The sequence below is a fragment of the Topomyia yanbarensis genome, chromosome 2 (assembly GCF_030247195.1).
Source record: "Topomyia yanbarensis strain Yona2022 chromosome 2, ASM3024719v1, whole genome shotgun sequence".
In the NCBI taxonomy this organism is placed as follows: Eukaryota; Metazoa; Arthropoda; class Insecta; order Diptera; family Culicidae; genus Topomyia; species Topomyia yanbarensis.
The window spans coordinates 125,296,975-125,317,706 of NC_080671.1; the positions used below are offsets into that span (position 1 = coordinate 125,296,975).

Here is a 20,732-nt window from a genome sequence, read left to right on the forward strand (position 1 = left end):
GCCCAATTCGCACCCGCAAACTGCTGCGAGCATGATAATGAAAATTATATAACCCGGAAAAATTTGAGCCGAGCCCCGTCGAACGTGTCGAATGTCTCTATCTCTAAGCACTCTCGGCTCGCAGAGTGGCCATAAAAATTATCGTTCGGAAATAAAACCACCACCATAAATCTCGCGCTCCAAAGTGCAGAAAATTTAGCCATCTCAGGCCTAACCGAAAGTTGAATTTTGTTGGCACCAAACGATGCTGGCGACGGCGGCGGCGGCGACCGCAGTCACTGTTCCTCCATCTGCTCCACGGGGAAGAAAAGAAAGCTTTGCCGCACATTGCATTCACCCAATCTACATATACCTACACGGGACGGACTGTGCAATAATACCTACAACATGCCGATGGCCGTCGACAATAACCATCAAGGCAATGGAAATCAAGATTTGAATTTTATTCCACTGACCGACACAGTTGTCCTCGGCCGGAGTCTGTTTGAGGCAGATGATTAAACAGAATAGTAATGAACATTATTGCCGAATTTATTCTTTTACACTTTTATGACTGTGAAGTTTTATGGATGTTTCCCGACAGTCTAGTGTAGAATCAATTCACCGGCTGGACCCGGGAAGAGTGAAAATCTGTGTGAGAATTTCCATAGCAACGTGTGTCAGTTTGAAATTATCAAATTTGAAAGAGCTCTTGATGCTTGGTAAATAACTCGAAGCAATATTAATGCACGACCGATACAAAGTTTCGATTCCACCCAAAAGAATGCCCTAAGACAGACCAAGTTACCTAAATTGCGCCCCCCTTTTTTAACTGGAATAAATCCCCGAAGCGAAGGATTTTCACACATATCCCAGGCTACCAGTGTTGAAAAACCGCTTCTGCGGCACCGATAATAATTGCTCCAATTTCCAATTTTAGCAGAAAACAATAACAAAAAATATGAACCTACCTGTAGTAGTCTGTTTTGCAGTAGATATTCCCATCACGTGAAAAGCAGGAGTTCGCACCTTCCAGCGTTTGCCGGCAGATGCAGCACTGTAGACAGGTAGCGTGCCACTTGCGCTCAACAGCTGACAGGTAGAAGCGGTCCTATTTCGGTTTCGGGAAGATGAGAAACGGAAAGTAATTTCAGGATGAGAAAAAAACTGCAGCATTTTTTTTGTTCTGAAAAGATATTTGCAGTAACGCCGACAGGATAACCACATTTCATACTTAATTTTTTACTCAATTAGATTGAGGTGCGGTTTGGGCAACTAATGATTTTTCCTCAACCCGGGTACGAACTCTCACTGACAGTTCACTGCTACTGTTGAGTGATAAATACATTGGAAGCACCTTCCACAGTGGCCGAACGGAAGCTGCCATGAATGAATTTAATCTGAACGTTGTGGTTTACGAAACATCAATAATTGAATATATTGTTAGCGGAGAACAATTTCGCAAGGTGGTCCAATTTATTTTACAAAATGTGTAACTCAATAACGAACTCAACTAATGGTGTGGTTTGGAATGCTATATTATAGTTATTAACACGTTTTCATTAAAAGAAGGTAAAATATGATTGATTGAAGATCCTTGCCACCGCAACCACAATTGGCTCAGGCATAGCGAATTCGAAGGAACTCACCTGTATCGGCATATCACAGCCAGCGCATTCTTCTAATCCGGAGGGAGGTAACTCGCTGGAAGATTCAGGACTACTCGGACCACCCGGAGGTTCCGATTTGAGCTGTATGCAACTATTCAGCACACTACTGCTAGTATCCGAACAGTCACTTCGGTTGAGATCGGTGTAGTAGTTGGGCCTGTCGGCTATCAGTCGATCCGGCGCCGAATCGTAGCTAGGGTCGAACAGCAAATTAGTTTATCTGACCAAGATGGGGAAGCTCTTAGACAAGTAATTTACTCACCTGTGACAACTGTCGTGGTAAAGGTGGGCGGAACCTAGGTTACCTCCGCCCCCGTGGCTGGCCTTAAGACTATGCTCGCAGGTATCCGTGCACGATATGCACGTCCGGTGGTTGATGTTGTTGTTGTTGTTTGCGTTGATCTGACAAGCATTGCTAAGATCTGGACTTCGCTCGCGGGGTGGACCAAGAAACCTAGCGCTCTGGTGCTGAAATGGGGGAAGAGAGAATAATATTAAATTAGGTTCCTTTTTGGCTTTAGTAATCATACATTATATCTATATTAGGACTTTTCTAGCCAAAAATTTATAAAACGAACTATAATGTCATACTATGTTGCGTTTCGGCTTCGCCTCATCAGAAACCGACACTAACACATTGTCGGAATAGATTAGCGCCGGCTTAAAAAAAATATAGCATAGAAGTTCTATGATAGAACTATAATGACTATCGTACCTTGCAAATTTGCTTCAACAAATGCGTTGTATTTTGACCAGACTGAAATTAAACACGGATCACACTGCACAGTGGTCCAGAATGCAAATTTAGCGAGTTTTAAATTTTTATCATAACTAAAAAGCGCGTTATTATATTTTTGCAAAAGTTTGCGTAGTTTGTGAGCTTCTTCTGTTTGGATACACAACTATTAGGGTGGTTCCAATTTCACGAATCCAAAAAATAACTTCTTAATCATTCTAGATAGAGCCACAACCAGCAAAGTTGTAGTAATATTAGAAAAATTTGCTGAAGATACGTGAGCTCAATCTTTCATATTTACCTTCCACCAGAAATTTAGAAACAAGGATTGAGGTGTTTCTTGGAAAAAACAGTTGATTTACATTTCTTTTGCGCCATTGATTTAAAACTTTAAAATTGTTTTAGGGTGGATGATTTGTTTCAAGTCAACAACATTCTTCGTAGGGACGATCCCTAAATGACGTAGCATTTTTTGAGTGATTTTTAACACCCCCCTCCCCCATCGTAGCATTTCGTCACAAACCTATAAATACCCCTGGTAATTACGTAGCTTGGCGGTAACTCTCCCCCCCCCCTTGACACCGTAATTTTTATTTAAATAAAAAACGATGTTAGTTATTCTCCTTTAAAAGAGCTACGTAGCATGACATGACCCCCTACCCCCCTGTCGTCACACATCATCACAAAATACAAAACTCCCCCATATAACCCCTACGTCCTACCCCTCCCCTACGTCATTTATGGATGGTCCCGTATTGGAATTCAAATATCATTATTGAAGCAAAAGAAAATTAATTCTCTTTCAACTATATGAAAGGTCATGACTCGAGGTATAATTTTTGACAAAATTTGTTCTACTTGAACTATAGAGCTAGGGTCACGGAAGAGCGCCCGTCAGAACCACTTACTGCAATTCCAGACGATACTGAAATGCCACCCAATAAAACACCGCTAAAGACCGATCACAGAGGGCCGTGACTCTGAATGTGACATCCATTTTACGGTTCAAATGTTCGGGCGTAGGGACTTTACTATCGCGTGGGAATGAGTGTTTATATGTATGCGCTTGAGACCGCGTTAATCTGATTATAAGTGTTTTTGCGTCCACTAAATTATTATTATCTTAAACATATTTTTAATGACAAAAATATTGGCGTTGCTTCTTCTTGTTTCATAGCGCTGCCCGTAATGAAAACCACATATTTTGAAAAAAGACCACATAATGTAGATCACTGGCATTTTTCCTTAAAGCATGCGATAGTGTCTAATTTTCAGAAAATTTGAAGAAAAACTTTCTGAAAATTAGACACTATGGCATGCTTATACTTTGACATCATTGCTTTGTTAAGTCCCCTTTTCTAAGCCAAATTTCCTCAATATTAATTTTAATTCTTTTATCAGATTTAGAGCTAAGTCAGTGTAACGCTTTCAATCACACTTTCTTTATTTCAAGTTGATTTTCAAATACTTTTGTGATTCTACGTTAATTTACCTTCAACACGGCTTAGCATTTTTCGAAAGGCCAACTTCTGGAATGTTTGGAAGATTGAACTCTTTCAGTACAAAAAAAGACATTGGTTTCGTACCAGTCAAAGACGGTCCTTGCATAGTGTTAGGCGTTCATGAGAATTCACGTTGCTTTTGGAGGGAGTCGAATGTAGATTTTCCAGTTACGTGTATGTGATTCAGTAAATAACTTTGGATAATTATTTCAAATATACGAGGTCTCTGTGATGAATATGTTCTGGGATATTTAATTTTAAATTGTTGATGTTGGTGATACATTTGCAGTGTTGACAGAAACAATAAATTTCTGCAATTTGACGCTTCTATCCGAAAATCGTAATAACATTAAAAAATCTAGAAAGTTACTATTTTTGGCAAAGTTGTTCACCACATTCTGGACAAACTTTTTTACAGGATTGGGTTTTCATTTTGTGTGAAATAGCCGTCAAACATATAGTCTTTCCCATAGTGATTTCCTTTCAGAACATTAAATACAATGCGCAAATCGGAGGAGCAACCGATCGCTCCATAACTAAAGGGCTCAGTGCAATAACAGCCCAAGTAAAAAATATCAAGGTGGGCTAATCACAAATTATTGTTTAATATTATGTAAAGAACGCAATGAAATCGACTCCTGACCAAAAAACTTAATTTGGAGGTATTCATTTGAATAAAAATATTGTTAAACATTCGAAAAAATCCTCGAAAATTCAATAACATACAATAATTTGTGATTAACCCACTATTGGTATTTTTTTGACTTGGGTCGTTCTTGCACTGAGCCCTTGAATTGTTCAAAGTCACTTGGGACTACAGAAGAAATTAGCATAGGACAAGCTGGACATGCTTTCTTCTAAATCTCGTCGTTCTTAGCTTCAAAAGAGATTTGTGGAGCGCTAGTTACACCACATCTACTAATCGCCTGCCAGTTTAGAATCTTTTTGTCAAATTTCGAACCAAAAATTCGAGCTGTGTTTGGAACGGCAAACTTAAGCTTAGCATGTGGATTAGACGAAATATTGGGCAGGCGGACACAATACCTAACATAAAAATTTGTTTTACCAGTGTTTCAGATTCTCATCGTCAGTAACTAACATCAACTTAATGCTAGTTAGATAAGTCACCAAACCAAAAGGCGGTTTCGGTTCAAATGTTCGATCGCGTTAGCGTTTGTAGGTCGCGTGTATCAATTCAATACTATAACCATGTGTCCATTCGCATATTCGCGTGTGTTCTTGGATGATCGCGCGCTGACCGTGAAGCTGATACTTTATCTTCCGTGTACGGTTCAGATGTTAGATAAGAGTGAGATCTTCCATATCACTAGAGATCCCTGTCATGTCACCACGGAACGTGTTGTGTAATGGATATGAGCGCCAGAGTCAGAGACGCAATATCCTTGAGCCAAGACTACCTAAAATTGTGTCGTGGTGTTTGACGTAGCGCTCTTTAGTATTTCTACGCAAACGAGTGCTTGGAAAGTCTTTTAAGGTTGAACAGAGAATGGGTAAAAATCGAAAACGAAAAAAGCAATTTTTTTCCACACCGTGTGTTAGATCTTCATAAAAATCCATCAGCAGTACTGTAACAACATTCTACATAAGCTGTTGGTTTTTTTTGAAAATCTTATACAAGATATGGAAAAAACTACTTTTTTCGTTTTCGATTTTTGCCAACTCTCTGTCCAACCTTAAAGGATTTCACCCTCTTGATTTTCTACAAACTTGCCGCACCGAAACTTATTGCTGCAATAGCGAATTCGCTTGAGTTTAATGCAAAACATGACGAGCGGGACAAACAGCCGATGACCGAGGAACATCTTCGATGAAGACTCCGACTTCCCGACTGTCCCGTTAAACGTTACCCGATATAAGTTTGAAAAGACACACAGTTTTGTCCCGTCCTGTGCGATTGCCCTCACTGGAGAAAGAGTCCTTCAAACAATTAATCCTTTCACACCACAGGGTGATTAACTCGAATCGGTGATCACTCCGTCGATCTCAACTATTTGAATGGACATGTAGATGCTTAGATCCTTCATAAAAGACTTGACTTCCGAGATATTTGCTGTATCGATTTTGTTGGCTATTTTCGGCAAATTTGAGACTAAGAGAAACGAAAGCAATGAAATTGAAAGACGGATAGGTATTCTAGAGCGAATCAGTTATAAATTTAGAACGGAAAACTATAACTAGGCAGGCTCATATGGGCATGATCGAAAGGAAATGTGAAGAATTCTTTGCCTTCTGCAGAGTAGGAGTTGGGCGTTGCACCCAAGTCTACCGCATGGTCTATGGAAGAACATAACTCATCATCATGTTTTACCGCCGACGCCGAAAATAGCATGCCCATATGAGCCTACCTAGTTCTAGTTTTCCGTTCTAAGTTTATAACTGATTCGCTCTAGAATACCTATCTGTCTTTGAATTTCATTGCTTTCGTTTCTCTTAGTCTCAAATTTGCCGAAAATAGCCAAGAAAATCGATACAGTAGAACCTTGCGGCAATTAAAACATAGTAACATATTCCGAGATATTTGTCTCGGCTGAATATTTAAACTGAATTAAAGCTGACAACAATGACAAATTTCGCAACATTCAACAATATCATTTCAACTGCGCAGGCCCGCAGAATACTGTTGGCCGGGCTACTCCCCGACAAGGACCCCAGTCTTAGGAGAGTGCTGAAATCTTGGGTTGCTTTAGAAATTAAATGAAGATAAAATGTAAAATAAATCTAGATAAGTGTGCAATTTCCAAGTACATACTAAATTATTGTTTAAAAATAAAACTTCAATAGAAAACGCCAGAATGCCACGCTACGGTTCTGGTAGAGACGTAGGGTCCCGGTAAGCGCCATCATAATTTTGGTAACCGATTCATGATAGCGCGATAGGGCGTTTGTATGTTCACTCTTGAGACCGCGTTCGTTGATTTTTAAGTGCTAAAAGTTCACTTGGTCATCTGTTTGCGAGATCGCGGGCGTAGGTGTACGTGGATAATCGCGAAGGGCTGGAGCGTTTGTATGTTATCGTATTTGTCGCGTGCGCTAGCGTGAATATAACTTATGCGTGTATTCTTGAATGATTGCGCCGTCAATCTGATACTTAATCTTAGGGTATGGTTCACATACCAGAAGAGAGTTAGTTTCCCCATATCACTACATTTCCCGATTATGTTGCCATGGAACGTGTTGTTTCGTGAATATGAGCGTCATTTTTTGGTCCAACTGATGGCATGGACCTAGGCTACTAAGACCGAAGATAGAGATTTCCGGACGTGACCGATGCATTATCACGCAAACATGGGCGATCCCGCTTAGAGCCACAACATTAACTTTATCATCGCGATGTTTCATGTTTTCGTGAGATCGTGGATTTTGATGTGCGTGGGCGATCGCGAAGCGTTTGTATGCTAACGTTTCTGAGAGAAGAGAGTGAGATACCGCATATCACTAGGGTTCCCGGTCAGGTCTCCATGGAACGTGTTGTTTGGTGAATATTAGCGTAATTTTTTCGATTGGTTTAACTGAAGGCATGGACTCATACTACTAGGGCCGAGGATAAGAACGTGGCCGATTCATGATCGTGCGAACATGTGTTTGTAGGCCCGCTCTTGAGATCGCGTCTATGAGTTTATGCTAAAACGTTCACTCAATCACCGAGGTGTTTTCCTGTTTGTAACATCGCGGGCGCAGTTGTGCGTGGAGGAAGCTCGAGCGTTTGTATGTTAATGTGCTTGTCGCGTCTGTTAGCGTAAATGCAACTTCTCGTGGATAAATTCGATTTTATAACCGTGTGCCCATCGCATATTCGCATGTGCTCGTGGTAGATCTCGGTGACCGCGAAACTGATGTTTAATTTTCAGTGTACGGTTGAGATATTGAAAGAGAGATCCCCTATATCACTAGAGGACCCGGTCATGTCGCCAGGGAACGTATTGTCTAGTTGATATAAGTGTCATTTTTTTATTGGTCAAACTGAAGGTTGCTAGGACCGACGATAGAGAGACGTAACGAATTCATGATCGCGCGAGCGGTGGATTAATGCTTGAGACCGAGCTTGTAAATTTATTGGTGCGAAAACGTTCACTTAATTACCGGGGTGTTTTATGTTGGCGAGATCGCGGACGTAAGTATGTGTAGATGATTGCAATTGCATATTCGCATTTGTGACCAGGTTTGTGTTATCGTGAAGGCCACGAGCGTTTTTACGTTTAGAATTAGAGAGATTGTGAGCGTATGTAAGAGAATATGTAACTGATTGTGTTAGTGAGTGTTGGTATGAATCTAATTTAGGATATAGTAATAAAAGGAAAATAACTTGCCAAATAAAGACAAAAAAATGCAGAAATATTAAGTAGAAGCGAATAAATTAACCGATATTATTTTTGGTATACATGGTTAAGTGGAAAATCAAACTATTAGAAATATAATATATTTTCGCGAAATACAAGATTATTTTGTATTCAAAATCATCTATTTAAAAAACTGCTCCGTGCTGCAAATCATACATTTGTTTGCAATTTTCTAATGTGAAAAAATCGCAGAAATCGAAAGGAATCTTTGCGACCTTTGTTCAAATACGAAAAGCTGTAATTATACGGCCTTTTGCTATTTTTATTAAATTTTATCATTTTCTCGTGCATTCTTCAATCATTGTACTTAAATAAACTGTGTTGAACGTGGAAAATTTGTGGGAATAAAATAAAATTCGATGCCGGTAAAATTCAGAAACATCAAAATTTTTGACATTAACTCTACAAAAAACATTGTTTTTTCATAAAATTTCCTAATACCACAACATCCCGTAGTTTTCTAGAAATGAAACTTTTCTCATGTGATGTGCATATTTTGCACTAGAAGTAGTAAGTTAAATAATAATTTATTGTTAAATGGAGTTGATATGTACAATTTAACGATAAAAATGTGGAATCGAGACTAAATGTAAAAAAAATCTGATGTATCTGAATTTTACCAGTAACGTATATATTTTTATTTTTGTTTTCCACGTTCAGCAAGGTACATTTTCTTCAAATTGATATAGCATTTAATATATTTTTCCTCCATATTTTCCCATAGTATAAACTTAAAGAGAAGTGGGCGGGGGTCTAAAATTGCCCAAATGATGTGAATTTTGGCATCTGAGCTTACTTTTATATTTGTTACAAATTGGTATTGTTGCAATACCCTAGTATCAAGTCCACAAACAGTATTGTATCGTTGCTCCTGGCTGCGCAGTGAAATGAGTGCCAAAGGAAACGAAAGTACCCGCGCTACGGGATAACACAATTTCGATCGACTTCAGTAAAACTCATGTCAGACCCACAGTGCAGGATGTGGAACAACTAGTTAAAGTTCAGAGTCTATTTTCAACCAACAAAGGCATCGGTCACGATACTCAGTGTGCTCCTGCTTCTGTCCGAGCCAGTGCAAAGCGAACGAAAAAACAATTACCTGTGCGCATTGTCTGCAGAACAAAGGATACCGTTATTTTTATTTTTGCGTGATCTATCAAGATGACTGAGTCTCATCAACAAAACGTGATTATTCGGCCTAACACAGTGGCCATTGACTTCAGGTCTTTTCGCATAAGACCAAGTATTCGTGATGTGGAACATCTGCTGAAGGTGAAAATGCTGCTTCGGTTTTCGGAAGTCACCTGCATACAACTTGAGCACGTCAGGCATGCGATACTGATAACCTTCAACAAATTCGCCCAGGCGAAACGATTTATTTCGCAGAACGCCTTAAAACACGTACTTGTTTGTGACAACGCTGAAATCAAGATCCCTATGTACATGGATAATGGGAATATTGAAGTTAAATTACATGATTTATCTCCACTTACTTGCAAAGTGGCAATTAAAAGATTCATGTCGTATTTCGGAGCAGTGGAATCTATTACGGAGGACACATGGAGAAACTACTTCCCAGGTATGTCAAATGGTGTCTTTGTGGTGAGAATGCGGGTAGACCAACCCATTCCCTCCTACCTTACCCTGCAGTACAACACAGAAAGGGGTGATACCATTTCACAGCGAACTCTCTGTACATACCAAGGACAAACTAATACATGCCAATTCTGTGAACAAACGGCACACTACGGACAACCCTGCCCAGAAACTGCTGAGGAAAGCTCAGCTGCAGAAATAAATGCCAACACCCAAGCTCCAATCTCATTAACTGAACCACAAACGGTTGCCAAATTTGTGGCTGCTGTTCAGGCAATAATGACAACTGCTAAAGCTGCGTCAAGTACTTCAAATTCAACAACTAAGGCTGCCAGTGAAGAAGCTACCACCAAAGATGGAGTGTTCACATTCGTGACCCGCAAGGGCAAGAAGCCGGGAAGAACATCTGATCGCAAGTATCAAGGCAGTAATCACGATGATGATACGGACGTAAACAACAACGAGACAGACATGGATAACCCCGAAGTTGGCGAAAGAAGGAACATCTTCCCGACGCGAAAAAAGATCTCCGCTCGCAATAGCAAGTTGCGCGCACGGGATCTTACAGGTTCAAAATAAATTTTATTATTTTTATTTTTTACTTCTTGTAAATATATAAAAGACCAGTGGCTCCTCTAAGCTAACACATTGAGTCGTGTCAAATAAAAGAATTATAAAAAAAACTAGTTAAAGTTAAAATGGAGCTTAACCTCGTGGAAGTTATGTACATACAGCTAGACCACGTCAAAAACTGTGCTTTGAAAACGTTTAGAAGTTTAGCACTAGCAGAAAACTACATTGCAAAGAATAACATGCAACACGAGGTCGAATTTAATAACATCAGAATCAAGATCCCGGTGTATATGGAAAATGACATGGTAGACATTCGTACACATGATCTGGCAACTCAACACGCAGCATCAAGCTGCGTCAACAGAATCTTGCAGACAGACACTCTTAGTATTTTTAGTTTTACCTATTGCAAAAACTTAAAGATCCACGGCTCAGTTATGCCAACGCATTAAGCCGTGTCAAATAAAGCTAAAAAACTACAAAGAACATCCCTATGGCGTAGCACGTACTGTAGACGTAGGACTACACTACTTATTGTGGAATATTTCATTTCTTAGAACACTTGGAATATTAAAAATTCAAATACATTTCCTTCATACTGCTTAAGCATAGCCAATCAATATCGAATGTTATATATTGAACCGAACCGTCTTGCTTAACAGGTTATTTTATTTGTGGAAGGTGATCGGATCAGATTAAACTAATTTAAGAAGATCTAAAGAAAGAAGACAGAAAACTACGACTGAAAACCGAACTAACTAAGGGATCATCCATAAATGACGTAACATTTTGAGTGATTTTTAACACCCCCCTCACCCATCGTAGCATTTCGTCACAAAATTCTGAATAGCCCCACCCCCTGGTAATTACGTAGCTTGTCGGTAACCCTCCTCCCCCTTGTCCATCTAAAAAAAAATTAAAAAAGAACGTTAGTTAGATGAAACGGGTAAAGTTGTCGTGACATCAGGTCAACCCCTATTTCCCTTTAAAAAAGCTACGTAGCATGACATGACCCCTACCCCCTGTCGTCTCACATCATCACAAAATACAAAAATACTCCCTCCCCCATATAATGCTACGTCATTTATGGATCGTCCCTAATATCTGGAGCTATTTCAAATCGTTATCTCAACTTTGAAAAATTGTAAAAAACTTTTCGATCGTTTGCGATGTAAAACCCGAACCTGTGAAGAAACATAAAGTTTTAGACAATATAGTCACATTTCATGTATAGAACTGGTTTTATAGTTTTATTTTTCCATTATTGTAGCTTTCCGTACACTTATAAATATAGCGGGTGCAGTATTCTTAATTCTATATCGAATCAATAAGTATACAAGAATCAAAAATAATTTTATAGCGAACGGTGGGGAGTTGTGAGCACCGTGAATACCCACTAAGCTATAAATGATAAAAATGTTGTAACTACTGTTAAATGTTTCCACTGTCATAACGTCACTTTCCCATTGACAAATACTGCATTATCCCATATTATTCGTGTTCACTGAACACTGTTCATGTACTACATGTACCAAACAAAAGGTTTTGTTATTCAATAGAATTTGTGGTATATGGAGTTCCGTTATGTAGCTGATTTCAAAGTAAATTAGTGCAAAACAATCCTTTGACAGTTGACCTTCGTTGACAATAAAAAGTTAGACGAACCTTTAGTGTGTCGATGGAGATACATATTTTTCGAAGATATGTACAGTAGGGAGTTGTGAACCACCATTAGTGGGGAGTTGGGAACCATACATTTCAGTGGATTATAGTGTTTGTTTTAAAAGAACAGTATCATAATTCGAAAATCAGGAAGATTGCTACTTAAAGATATAAAAATGTTCACTTTGATGCCAAGAACAGAATTCTACCACAATTTGATTCGCCCCGTGCCGCAATCGCGAATTCAGGGAGCTTGGCGCGAATCGTGATGTCGCCTATTCATTGCGCATCAGATAACTTTTTCATCTCATTTATAAATTAAATTTATCTTAAAATTAATCTTCTATATCCCCAATATAAAAAAAACCACAAAAATATTCCATTTTCCCTACTTTTGGTAATGGTTCACAACTTCCCACCAAACTAAATAATACCGATTCCACGAATTTTATGCAATCTACTATATCTCAAACCAATTAGCGATTATTTTAAATTGTTTAAGCCTGTGGATATATTAAGGTGTCGCTCAAATATTGAAAATCGGCCAATGTTGATGACAGTCAGGCTCCGAAAACAAAACTATGTTCACAACTCTCCCCGTCCCCTACATGGATGTTGAATTTTAGCAGCAGTTTTCTAGTAGCAGTGTATTCATTCATAAATAGGCTTTGTATTAGTATATATTAGCAGAATCACAGTAGGATAGGTTGAATGGAAATGATTCACGTGGAATCAATGAATTGATCGAACGTAAATAAGAAACCTTTGTTGCGCTTTCCATCGATTCGCGTAAATTTGTTGCTAAGAAAGTTTTCGTCTTTACGCAACGAAACCACAGATTGCTATTATGCTGGCATGCAATTGCAAACAAATTAGGTGTACACATTCGCCTCAAACCTTGAACCCAAGCGCGGTGTACAGTTGTACAATGCTTGAATCAAACAGGTGTTTGAGTGCATCGTATCCACAGACTTCCGGTGAACTTTGACAAGTTTGCACCCGTGTACAAAATTTCGTCCACTCGTTCAAACTCAAACATGCTTTGCCTTTGCGCACAGATGTGCATCGAACACTGAACCCAAGCGAACGATGTGCAAAGACACGCAAAAAAAATGAGTCATCGCTAGTGATGATGAGTGAGAGAAAAAGAAAACTAGTATCAGGAACATGTGTGTACGAACACCGCGTACGTACTTGGGGTTCGGTTAGGCAACCGAACATGTGCACGTGGTTTGGAACGCATTAGCGAGTTTGCACACAGAATGTAGGTATAAGATGAGCACAGAACTAGAGCGAACATGGTGTTCGATGTTCATTTGGGAAGACTGCATATCCGTATACAAATGGAAGATACGCACCAAGCAAAATGTGTCGTGGAGCGAAAAAGATAACTAGTGCCACGACGCTACGTTAAGCGTGTTTGCACATGGAGCTCGACTGTACAAGAGATTTTGTGCACGTGTTTTATATAATTTTATGCGTTCGAGATTGTACATAAAATGTGTGCTTCGAACGAAAGGAAAAGCATGGTTGATACGTAGTTGTTGCATGTACATTTGCAGTGTTGACAGAATTAATAAATTTCTGCTATTAATTTAACCCTTCTATCTAAAATTGTAATGAAAAAAAACGTAGCAAGTTACAGTTTTCGGAAACAAAGTTAGCCACATTCTGGACTACTGATTTATCGTATTGTTCGTTTTAGTTTGACTGAAAAAGAGATCTGTATAAGAGAAGATGCAAAAAACTACAAGTACATAGTTGTGTTTATGGACAGCTTCCCCAGAGAAATATTTCAAGTCTAGTTGTTAAATGATTTACGACAAGGAGTATTCTCCTCATAACACCCCATGTCGGCATAGTTGTCAACAAATTGGATGTTCAATTACTCTAAATAGTGGACACAGTCAAGAACCACAAGTTCGCGGTACAAAATGACACGGACAAAATAAGCTGCCACACCTCCAATCAGTTGAAAAATCCTATACGCCATAGGATCCCTTATTGTCGGATTACTTCTCACACCACCTAACTGCGTGTTAGCTGTGCAGTAGAATACCCGACTATACATATAATTATTATTACGCGGTATTTTTTAACGTTTCGCATCCTAGTTACAGAGTGCCCGGGCTTATTCAAAAGCATCTCATACAATTCAATGAACCCACCGATTTGCATTCATACTGTCGCATTAAAACGTAAATGCGAATATAATTTATGGTAATCCTGCTCGTAATTTTTTTTTTGTTCCACCTGACGATGCAACAGTGCAACTCAAGATTCATTATCATTTTGTATTCACTCTCTCGGACAAGTCTTGTGGTTGCGCTACTCCTATAGGCCAAGAGGAGCATTTTTTTTGCACACAAACACACAAGCACCCTGTGATTTCCTACGATGCACTACGGCACCCGGCCAACCAACCGACGCTTACTATTGATGATGCACGTAGAGCTGGCTTTGTACCGGATCGCGCCGCGGAAAGGTGCGAAAGAGAAAAATTACTTGCTTCCTTTTGCGGATGAGGCTCACGATGCACCCGCTTTTCTCTCTTTCTCTGCGTCCTCGCAGAGCAGGCTTGGATGCAGGCAATCATGCAGTTCGCCGGTCCGTTTCGGAACTTGAATTTGAATGTGTAATTATTTTCTGGTGGCATCGTAGCTTCGCCGCGGTATGCAGTGCAACGGCAGCAGTCAGTGTGCGGTTGGTGGAAATGCTTCGAATGGTGAGGTCGATGCTTAGGTGGTGCACGCGTTCAATAGACTGACCTTGTCGCCTCGTGAGCTGGAATACAAGGGGTTAGGAGATGTAAAACTGCTGAATTCTGCAAAGGTCCGACAGTTCTCGGAAAACGGCATTCAAGTTTGCACAATTGCGATTGAAAGCGTTGCGGTTTATGTGTGTGTGTGTATGTTGAAGCATTTTCTTCAACGATGGCGGCAGACATGTTGTATGTATTCTGCAAAGCTCATACATAAATCATGCGCCTTGCCGCGGCCGCTTACATAAAAGAGTGTAAAAAATTCACCCGAATGCTTCTGCTGACTGAACCCCCAGTGGGCATGTTCGGAAATGCATTAAATTTTCCGGTCTGTTTGCGCGCCTAAATAGGTGACAAAATACTCGGCAACGGTATGAATTTCAATTGCTTCTGACGGGTGGAAATGGGAGACACGATCGAAGTTCCATGGGAAAACATTGGAGACCAAGTGCTTATAGTGGTGGTTCCAGTCGTGAAATAAATGGAGTGGCACAAAACACCTGAGCTTTAATATGAACCAGGATTAAACCGAGAATATATAAGTTTGCATGTGTATCAGCTATTCAAAACCATTAATTATTGTCAATTCTTTCGATGTACATTTCTTATTCATAAGTGGAGTGACAAACGATATAATTCTAAGAGAGGTCATTTTATTAATTTACAAAACAATTTGATAACTCAGAAAATTGCATACATTGCACTTATTCTAATTCTAAATTATATTATTATGGATGGTTTTGTTTTGATAATAGTATATATTATCGTAATCTCTTGCACAACCAATTCCTACTATTTTCACTTCGAAATTCATAAGCCTCATAAAATATAAATCCGTCCAGAGTTTCAATATCGAGTTTATCGAGTAACAAGACAACCGCCGTGTGAAACATGAAATATGGTAAAAATATATAAATCATACCGGATAAACAAACTTTGTCCCAAATCTCCGCACGCCTTCCGACTTTTGATTTCCGTGTTTGTATACGACACGAAGTGTCTCCTTTATTCTGCACCGCACCAATCTCGTCACTATTTGCCTCCGCTGATGTCGAACATCTGTTTCTCCGAGGGCGAGACGGTTCTATGCTGCTTTACGCGATGCAGCACCACTGCATACGTTGATGCATTATTATTATCATATGCCAACTTCCCTTTCGCGGCTTAGTCCGAATACGTCAGTCTCGTACATTTTTCCAATCTTCCCCAGCTTTGTGTCGTTTCGCTCGCAATGGTAGTAGACACCGAGTTCCTCGCAGTCGACAATCGTGACGCGGCGGAAAAATAACAAACAGCTCGCGACGATTGCTCGTATAAATAATTAGATGACACTTCACAAATATTTATATAGCAGTTACTGTTGTGATTCCTTGTTTTGGGCGGGATAGAGTTGATCCGATTGTCGAAAACGTTACATTCAAGGCATACATCTCAGATTGGCCAGGATTGGAACCACCACCCTACGGCGAACGTAGAACCGACAGAACCTGACAAATCAAAGTTAAATAAAGGGTGTCCGAAAATAATTATTCACTCCGTTTCGTGTGCAGCGGGGAGTATGAAATAGCGGGAGACGCCTAGTACTTCACTTAGCTGCTAGTAATTGAGAGGGTTGGAGCTACAACTTCCACTCGTAAATCATTTCGGTGTGGTATTGTAGCTTCTGGGATGGATCTCATTAGAATTTTTTTAATTTGGATGGGTTTGTGTGAGAAGACGTTAGTTTCATCAAGTTTAAGAGCCAATCACGTAGCCCTGAAATTCTGTTACTTCTGGAACATAATACGTGATAATCGCTCATAAAATTCACCGTATACGGAAAAAATAGTTTCCAAAATCATTAAATAAAGTGCAATTAATGATTTTGGAGCAATCACGTTTTTACGTTACGTAAACAGGACCATGTACAAAAATCATGTGCTCTATAATTATGTGCAATTTCCCTTCAGTAACGCCCGCATAGCGCTTTTATTAGTGGAAGTATTTGTTTCTGTTTTTTGAGCTTCAGACACGGTTTCCGCCATGTTGTTACCAAATCGATTCACTGTACGTGAACAAGTTTTCAACTTTATCACCATTATTCATAAAACCAAACTCATGATTTTATTCATAGATTAAGGAACAATTGTTCACTAAAACAGAACAGTCTGGAGGTCTCGTGAACTATTTCACGAAACTCGGAGATTTATTCACTAATCTATTCAATCTTCGTGGACTAATTAATGATTTCTAATATATTGGTCACGATTCAATATCCATGCTCGTGAAATAGTTTACAAAATCATCATACATGTATCCGTGAACTGCTTCGTGTTTCCTAGTATAATAATTACGATTTACGATTGGTGCTCGTGCAATAGTTCATAAAATCATCAAATATTATTCATAAATTCGTGAACTAGTTCATGATTCCTAGTATAACAGTCACGAATTATCATTCGTGCTCGTGGAATAGTTCACGAAATAATAAAATGTTATTCATGTAATCGTGTACTGGTTCATGATGGCCTAGTACAAAGGTGTCACGACAGACCATTCGTGCTCGAAAAAATATTTACAAAAGTATGCACTATTATTCATAGATCCGTGAACTGGTTCATGATTCCTAATACATGACTTACGATCTATTTTGCGTGCTGGTAATATTTAGATGATCATGAAATTTTCACATGAACTATTTCACAAAATTTAGAGAATTAAGGAATCATTTTTGCTTCATGCACTATTTCATGAAATGTCATATATATCCTGCAGCTAGCAACCAAACATCGATATTCAATTGACAAAAAAATCGAAAGCTGCTCTGAATACCAAAATACATTATAGCGTTACAAATCGTGTACGTGATATGGTTCACAGAACAAGATACCACGAATCAGTCACATTTTTATGATCTGGTTACTATTGTCAAGTTACTCCAAGTAAAAAATCCAACAGTAACCAACAAAATAACATCGCGATAACAGCAGGAAAAATTACGAATATGATATAACTTCAATAATATCATGAGCATGAGTCACATACCTCCACGTATCAAATTCGAAAGTAAGCTAGAGAATAAAATATCGCGATAACGTGCATGTGAATTACAAAAATTGGAATTATGATCCTGAAATCATGCACATAAATCACTCACTTTTAGACCAAAACATCAAAAATCGTGGCTAAGATCCTGGAATCATGAACATATATCATATTACAAAAATTCGTGACAAAAATATCACGATAACGTGATTAGAAATTACGAAAATCGTCGCCATGATCCTGAAATCATGAACATAAATCACATAACTCGTGTTTAAATTCCAAAAATCATCACTATGATCCCGCAATCATGAACATGTATCACTGTACTCATGACTAACATATCACGATAACGGGATAGAAATTACGAAAATCGAGACGAAGATCGTGAAATCATTAACATAAATCACGCTTTTCTGACAGAAAAATCCGACAGTAAACTAATAACGGTAACGTGATGAAAAATTACGAAAATCGAGAATAAGCTCCTGAAATCATGAACATCGTTTAGCTGCGGCTGTGTATTCCCAAAACATGAACCAGAATCATAACAAAAACTAAACATGTCTAGGGAACAACCACTGTAACTCAACCAAACATTCGAATGTAACGCTGCGTATATATTCGGGGTGAACTAATTTTTTGGAAACACAAATAATTTCATAAATACGAAGTTTATTATTCATTGTTTCAGGAACTTGGTCACGGTTTTCGTAAATCGTTCAGTTTTCAAAATCGTGATCTTTTTTTCATAAATTTATGAACGGATTTTTTCCGTGTCCTAATGGTAAATCAGTGCACTGTTAGTTCGCAGACACTTTCAACATGAAAAATTTGCTATCTACCGAAATATGTATTATTGCTACCTGAAGGGCCATACAAACTTGAACCCATAGACGGAGTATTTAATGCGCATTTCAAAGAGACAGGGAGCTCTTTTCAGCAATAACGGCATGTGCCAAAAAATGTATGCGATTAGTTAAGGTTTTCTTTTGTTATAACTAAGAACCGTTTCATGAAAACGAGGTCTAAATTTAACCCAATTTTTCTTTACGACGAATGGGGTTCCAAAATATTCTTTTCTTTGAAACTTTTTTTAAACTGTTGAGGATAAGAAACAAAAAAAAATATTTATTACAGCTGCTTCCTCGCCAACCTAGAGGCAGGTCAATTTTGACCTACTAATGCTAATTCAAGTTTTCTAACTTGTTTTCAAAAATCCATTTGTATGGAAACGAAAGTAAATGTCGATCATAATTGATATGCTTTGTCAGTTCTCGTCAATATTATAAGAAAAAATATTTATATCAGAATATCTTTTTTCTGCATCAGCCCGTAGCAGCACTCAGTGATGTTTTTATGCATAGGCACTAAACTTAGACTAATTAAAAGTGATATGATGGAAATTGCGTTCAGTTGTATAAAGTCTGGCCACTTGGAATCCCAATATTTTTTTTTTCTACATGTTAGCGTCAGTAGTCGGATTTAAATATTTTGGCATGTATTCGTTTAGAAAATACACGCGTTTCAGTGGTGTGTAGTGCTAGATGGAAGACGAAAAATAATGGGTGGGTGCTGTCAGAGGCATACTCGTAATGAAGTAGAATACACAATTCTTGAGCGTTTTTTCAAAACGTCATATCTGCAATGAGTTACTCTCTTTGTTTACTTTCTCTTTCGATTTTTACGGCGTCACTATAACACTTTTCACTTATTTTACAGTACAGATCGAAAGATGGTGGTTTTAACTAGCATATTATGCAAAGAGTTGAGGGATAAATGTTAGTGACCGAATAATTAACAGAAGAGAAAGTAAACAAAGAGAGTAACTCATTGCAGATATGACGTTTTGAAAAAACGCTCAAGAATTATCTTCGCAGGGTTCAGGCCACTTTCTCGATTCTTTTAAATTTCTGTAATATCAATGAAACTATCGACTGAAGATGGTTACGGGCTGGAAACTATATAGCCTTCAGTAAAACGCGCTACGTCGCGTTATAGCTCTCATGCTCCCATATTCTTCAATTTGCAATATAGCAAATTTCTAAAACCCAAGTACAACGCCATGGTTTCTGCCTTTACTTTTAAACCAATCCATAATTTCACTTGATCATCCATTAAGCATTAAACGATTAAAATCTATAATCTATCAGCACAGATACTCAGACTGGATAAACTGGAGAAACATTATTTTGAGTCCGGTAACGCTTAAGACATAACGTGGCATGAATTTTAAACTAAAAACACCCACTCAAGCTGCTGCTGGGGAGAATAAGTTCTATTTTTAAAATTTCCAGTTTAATGTTATAGAGCCGTCAAAATTATGAATCTTAAACTGAACCACACCAGATTGTGTCCTTAGGTCGTTACCTGACTCGAAATTATCTTCTTCAATCTATCGAACCTGAGTGTATGTGCTGTATACTCTTATTCAAACCACGGTCAAAAAAGGGGGTTCGATTAACGAAGCAACAAAGAGAAAAGCAGTGTACACCAGTTTTAAAGTTCGAAACAAAATTGTTCGTAATAATAAGTCAAAAACCTCTGCTGGGTATGAGATTGTTTCCGTTCTAATTCTACTTGAAAACAACTAAATTAAAAACTACGATTCAGCATACACCTTAAGAAACCTGATTGATATAAAATACTAATGCTTGTAAAACTGTGATGACAATTTAAAACAATAGAAGAATAGCTATAGCTTAGTATAACAACTTTTTGAAACAAACCGAAACTACTCTAACATAGCGTAACCAAAATCTCCAACCAACACCCGCCCTGAAGCAGGCGCAAATCCAGTTCAGTCCGCCCGTGCTTCACAAACCCCTATATACTCGTTCGTGAAAACAGGGTCGCCGTAATTTTCTAAGA

The 20,732-nt window shown here is 38.6% G+C and overlaps 1 protein-coding gene across 1 annotated transcript in view; it reads right to left on the minus strand.

The window, feature by feature from the left end:
• LOC131680863 (protein apterous) overlaps positions 1 to 20,732 on the minus strand; it is a 268,007-nt gene that overhangs the window by 196,082 nt on the left and 51,193 nt on the right. Inside the window, exons 2-4 of the mRNA XM_058961578.1 lie at positions 1,912 to 2,117; positions 1,629 to 1,842; positions 951 to 1,090 (exon numbers count right to left, since the gene is read on the minus strand). Coding sequence (XP_058817561.1) covers positions 951 to 1,090; positions 1,629 to 1,842; positions 1,912 to 2,117 — 560 coding nt within the window. The remainder of the gene's footprint in view (positions 1 to 950; positions 1,091 to 1,628; positions 1,843 to 1,911; positions 2,118 to 20,732) is intronic.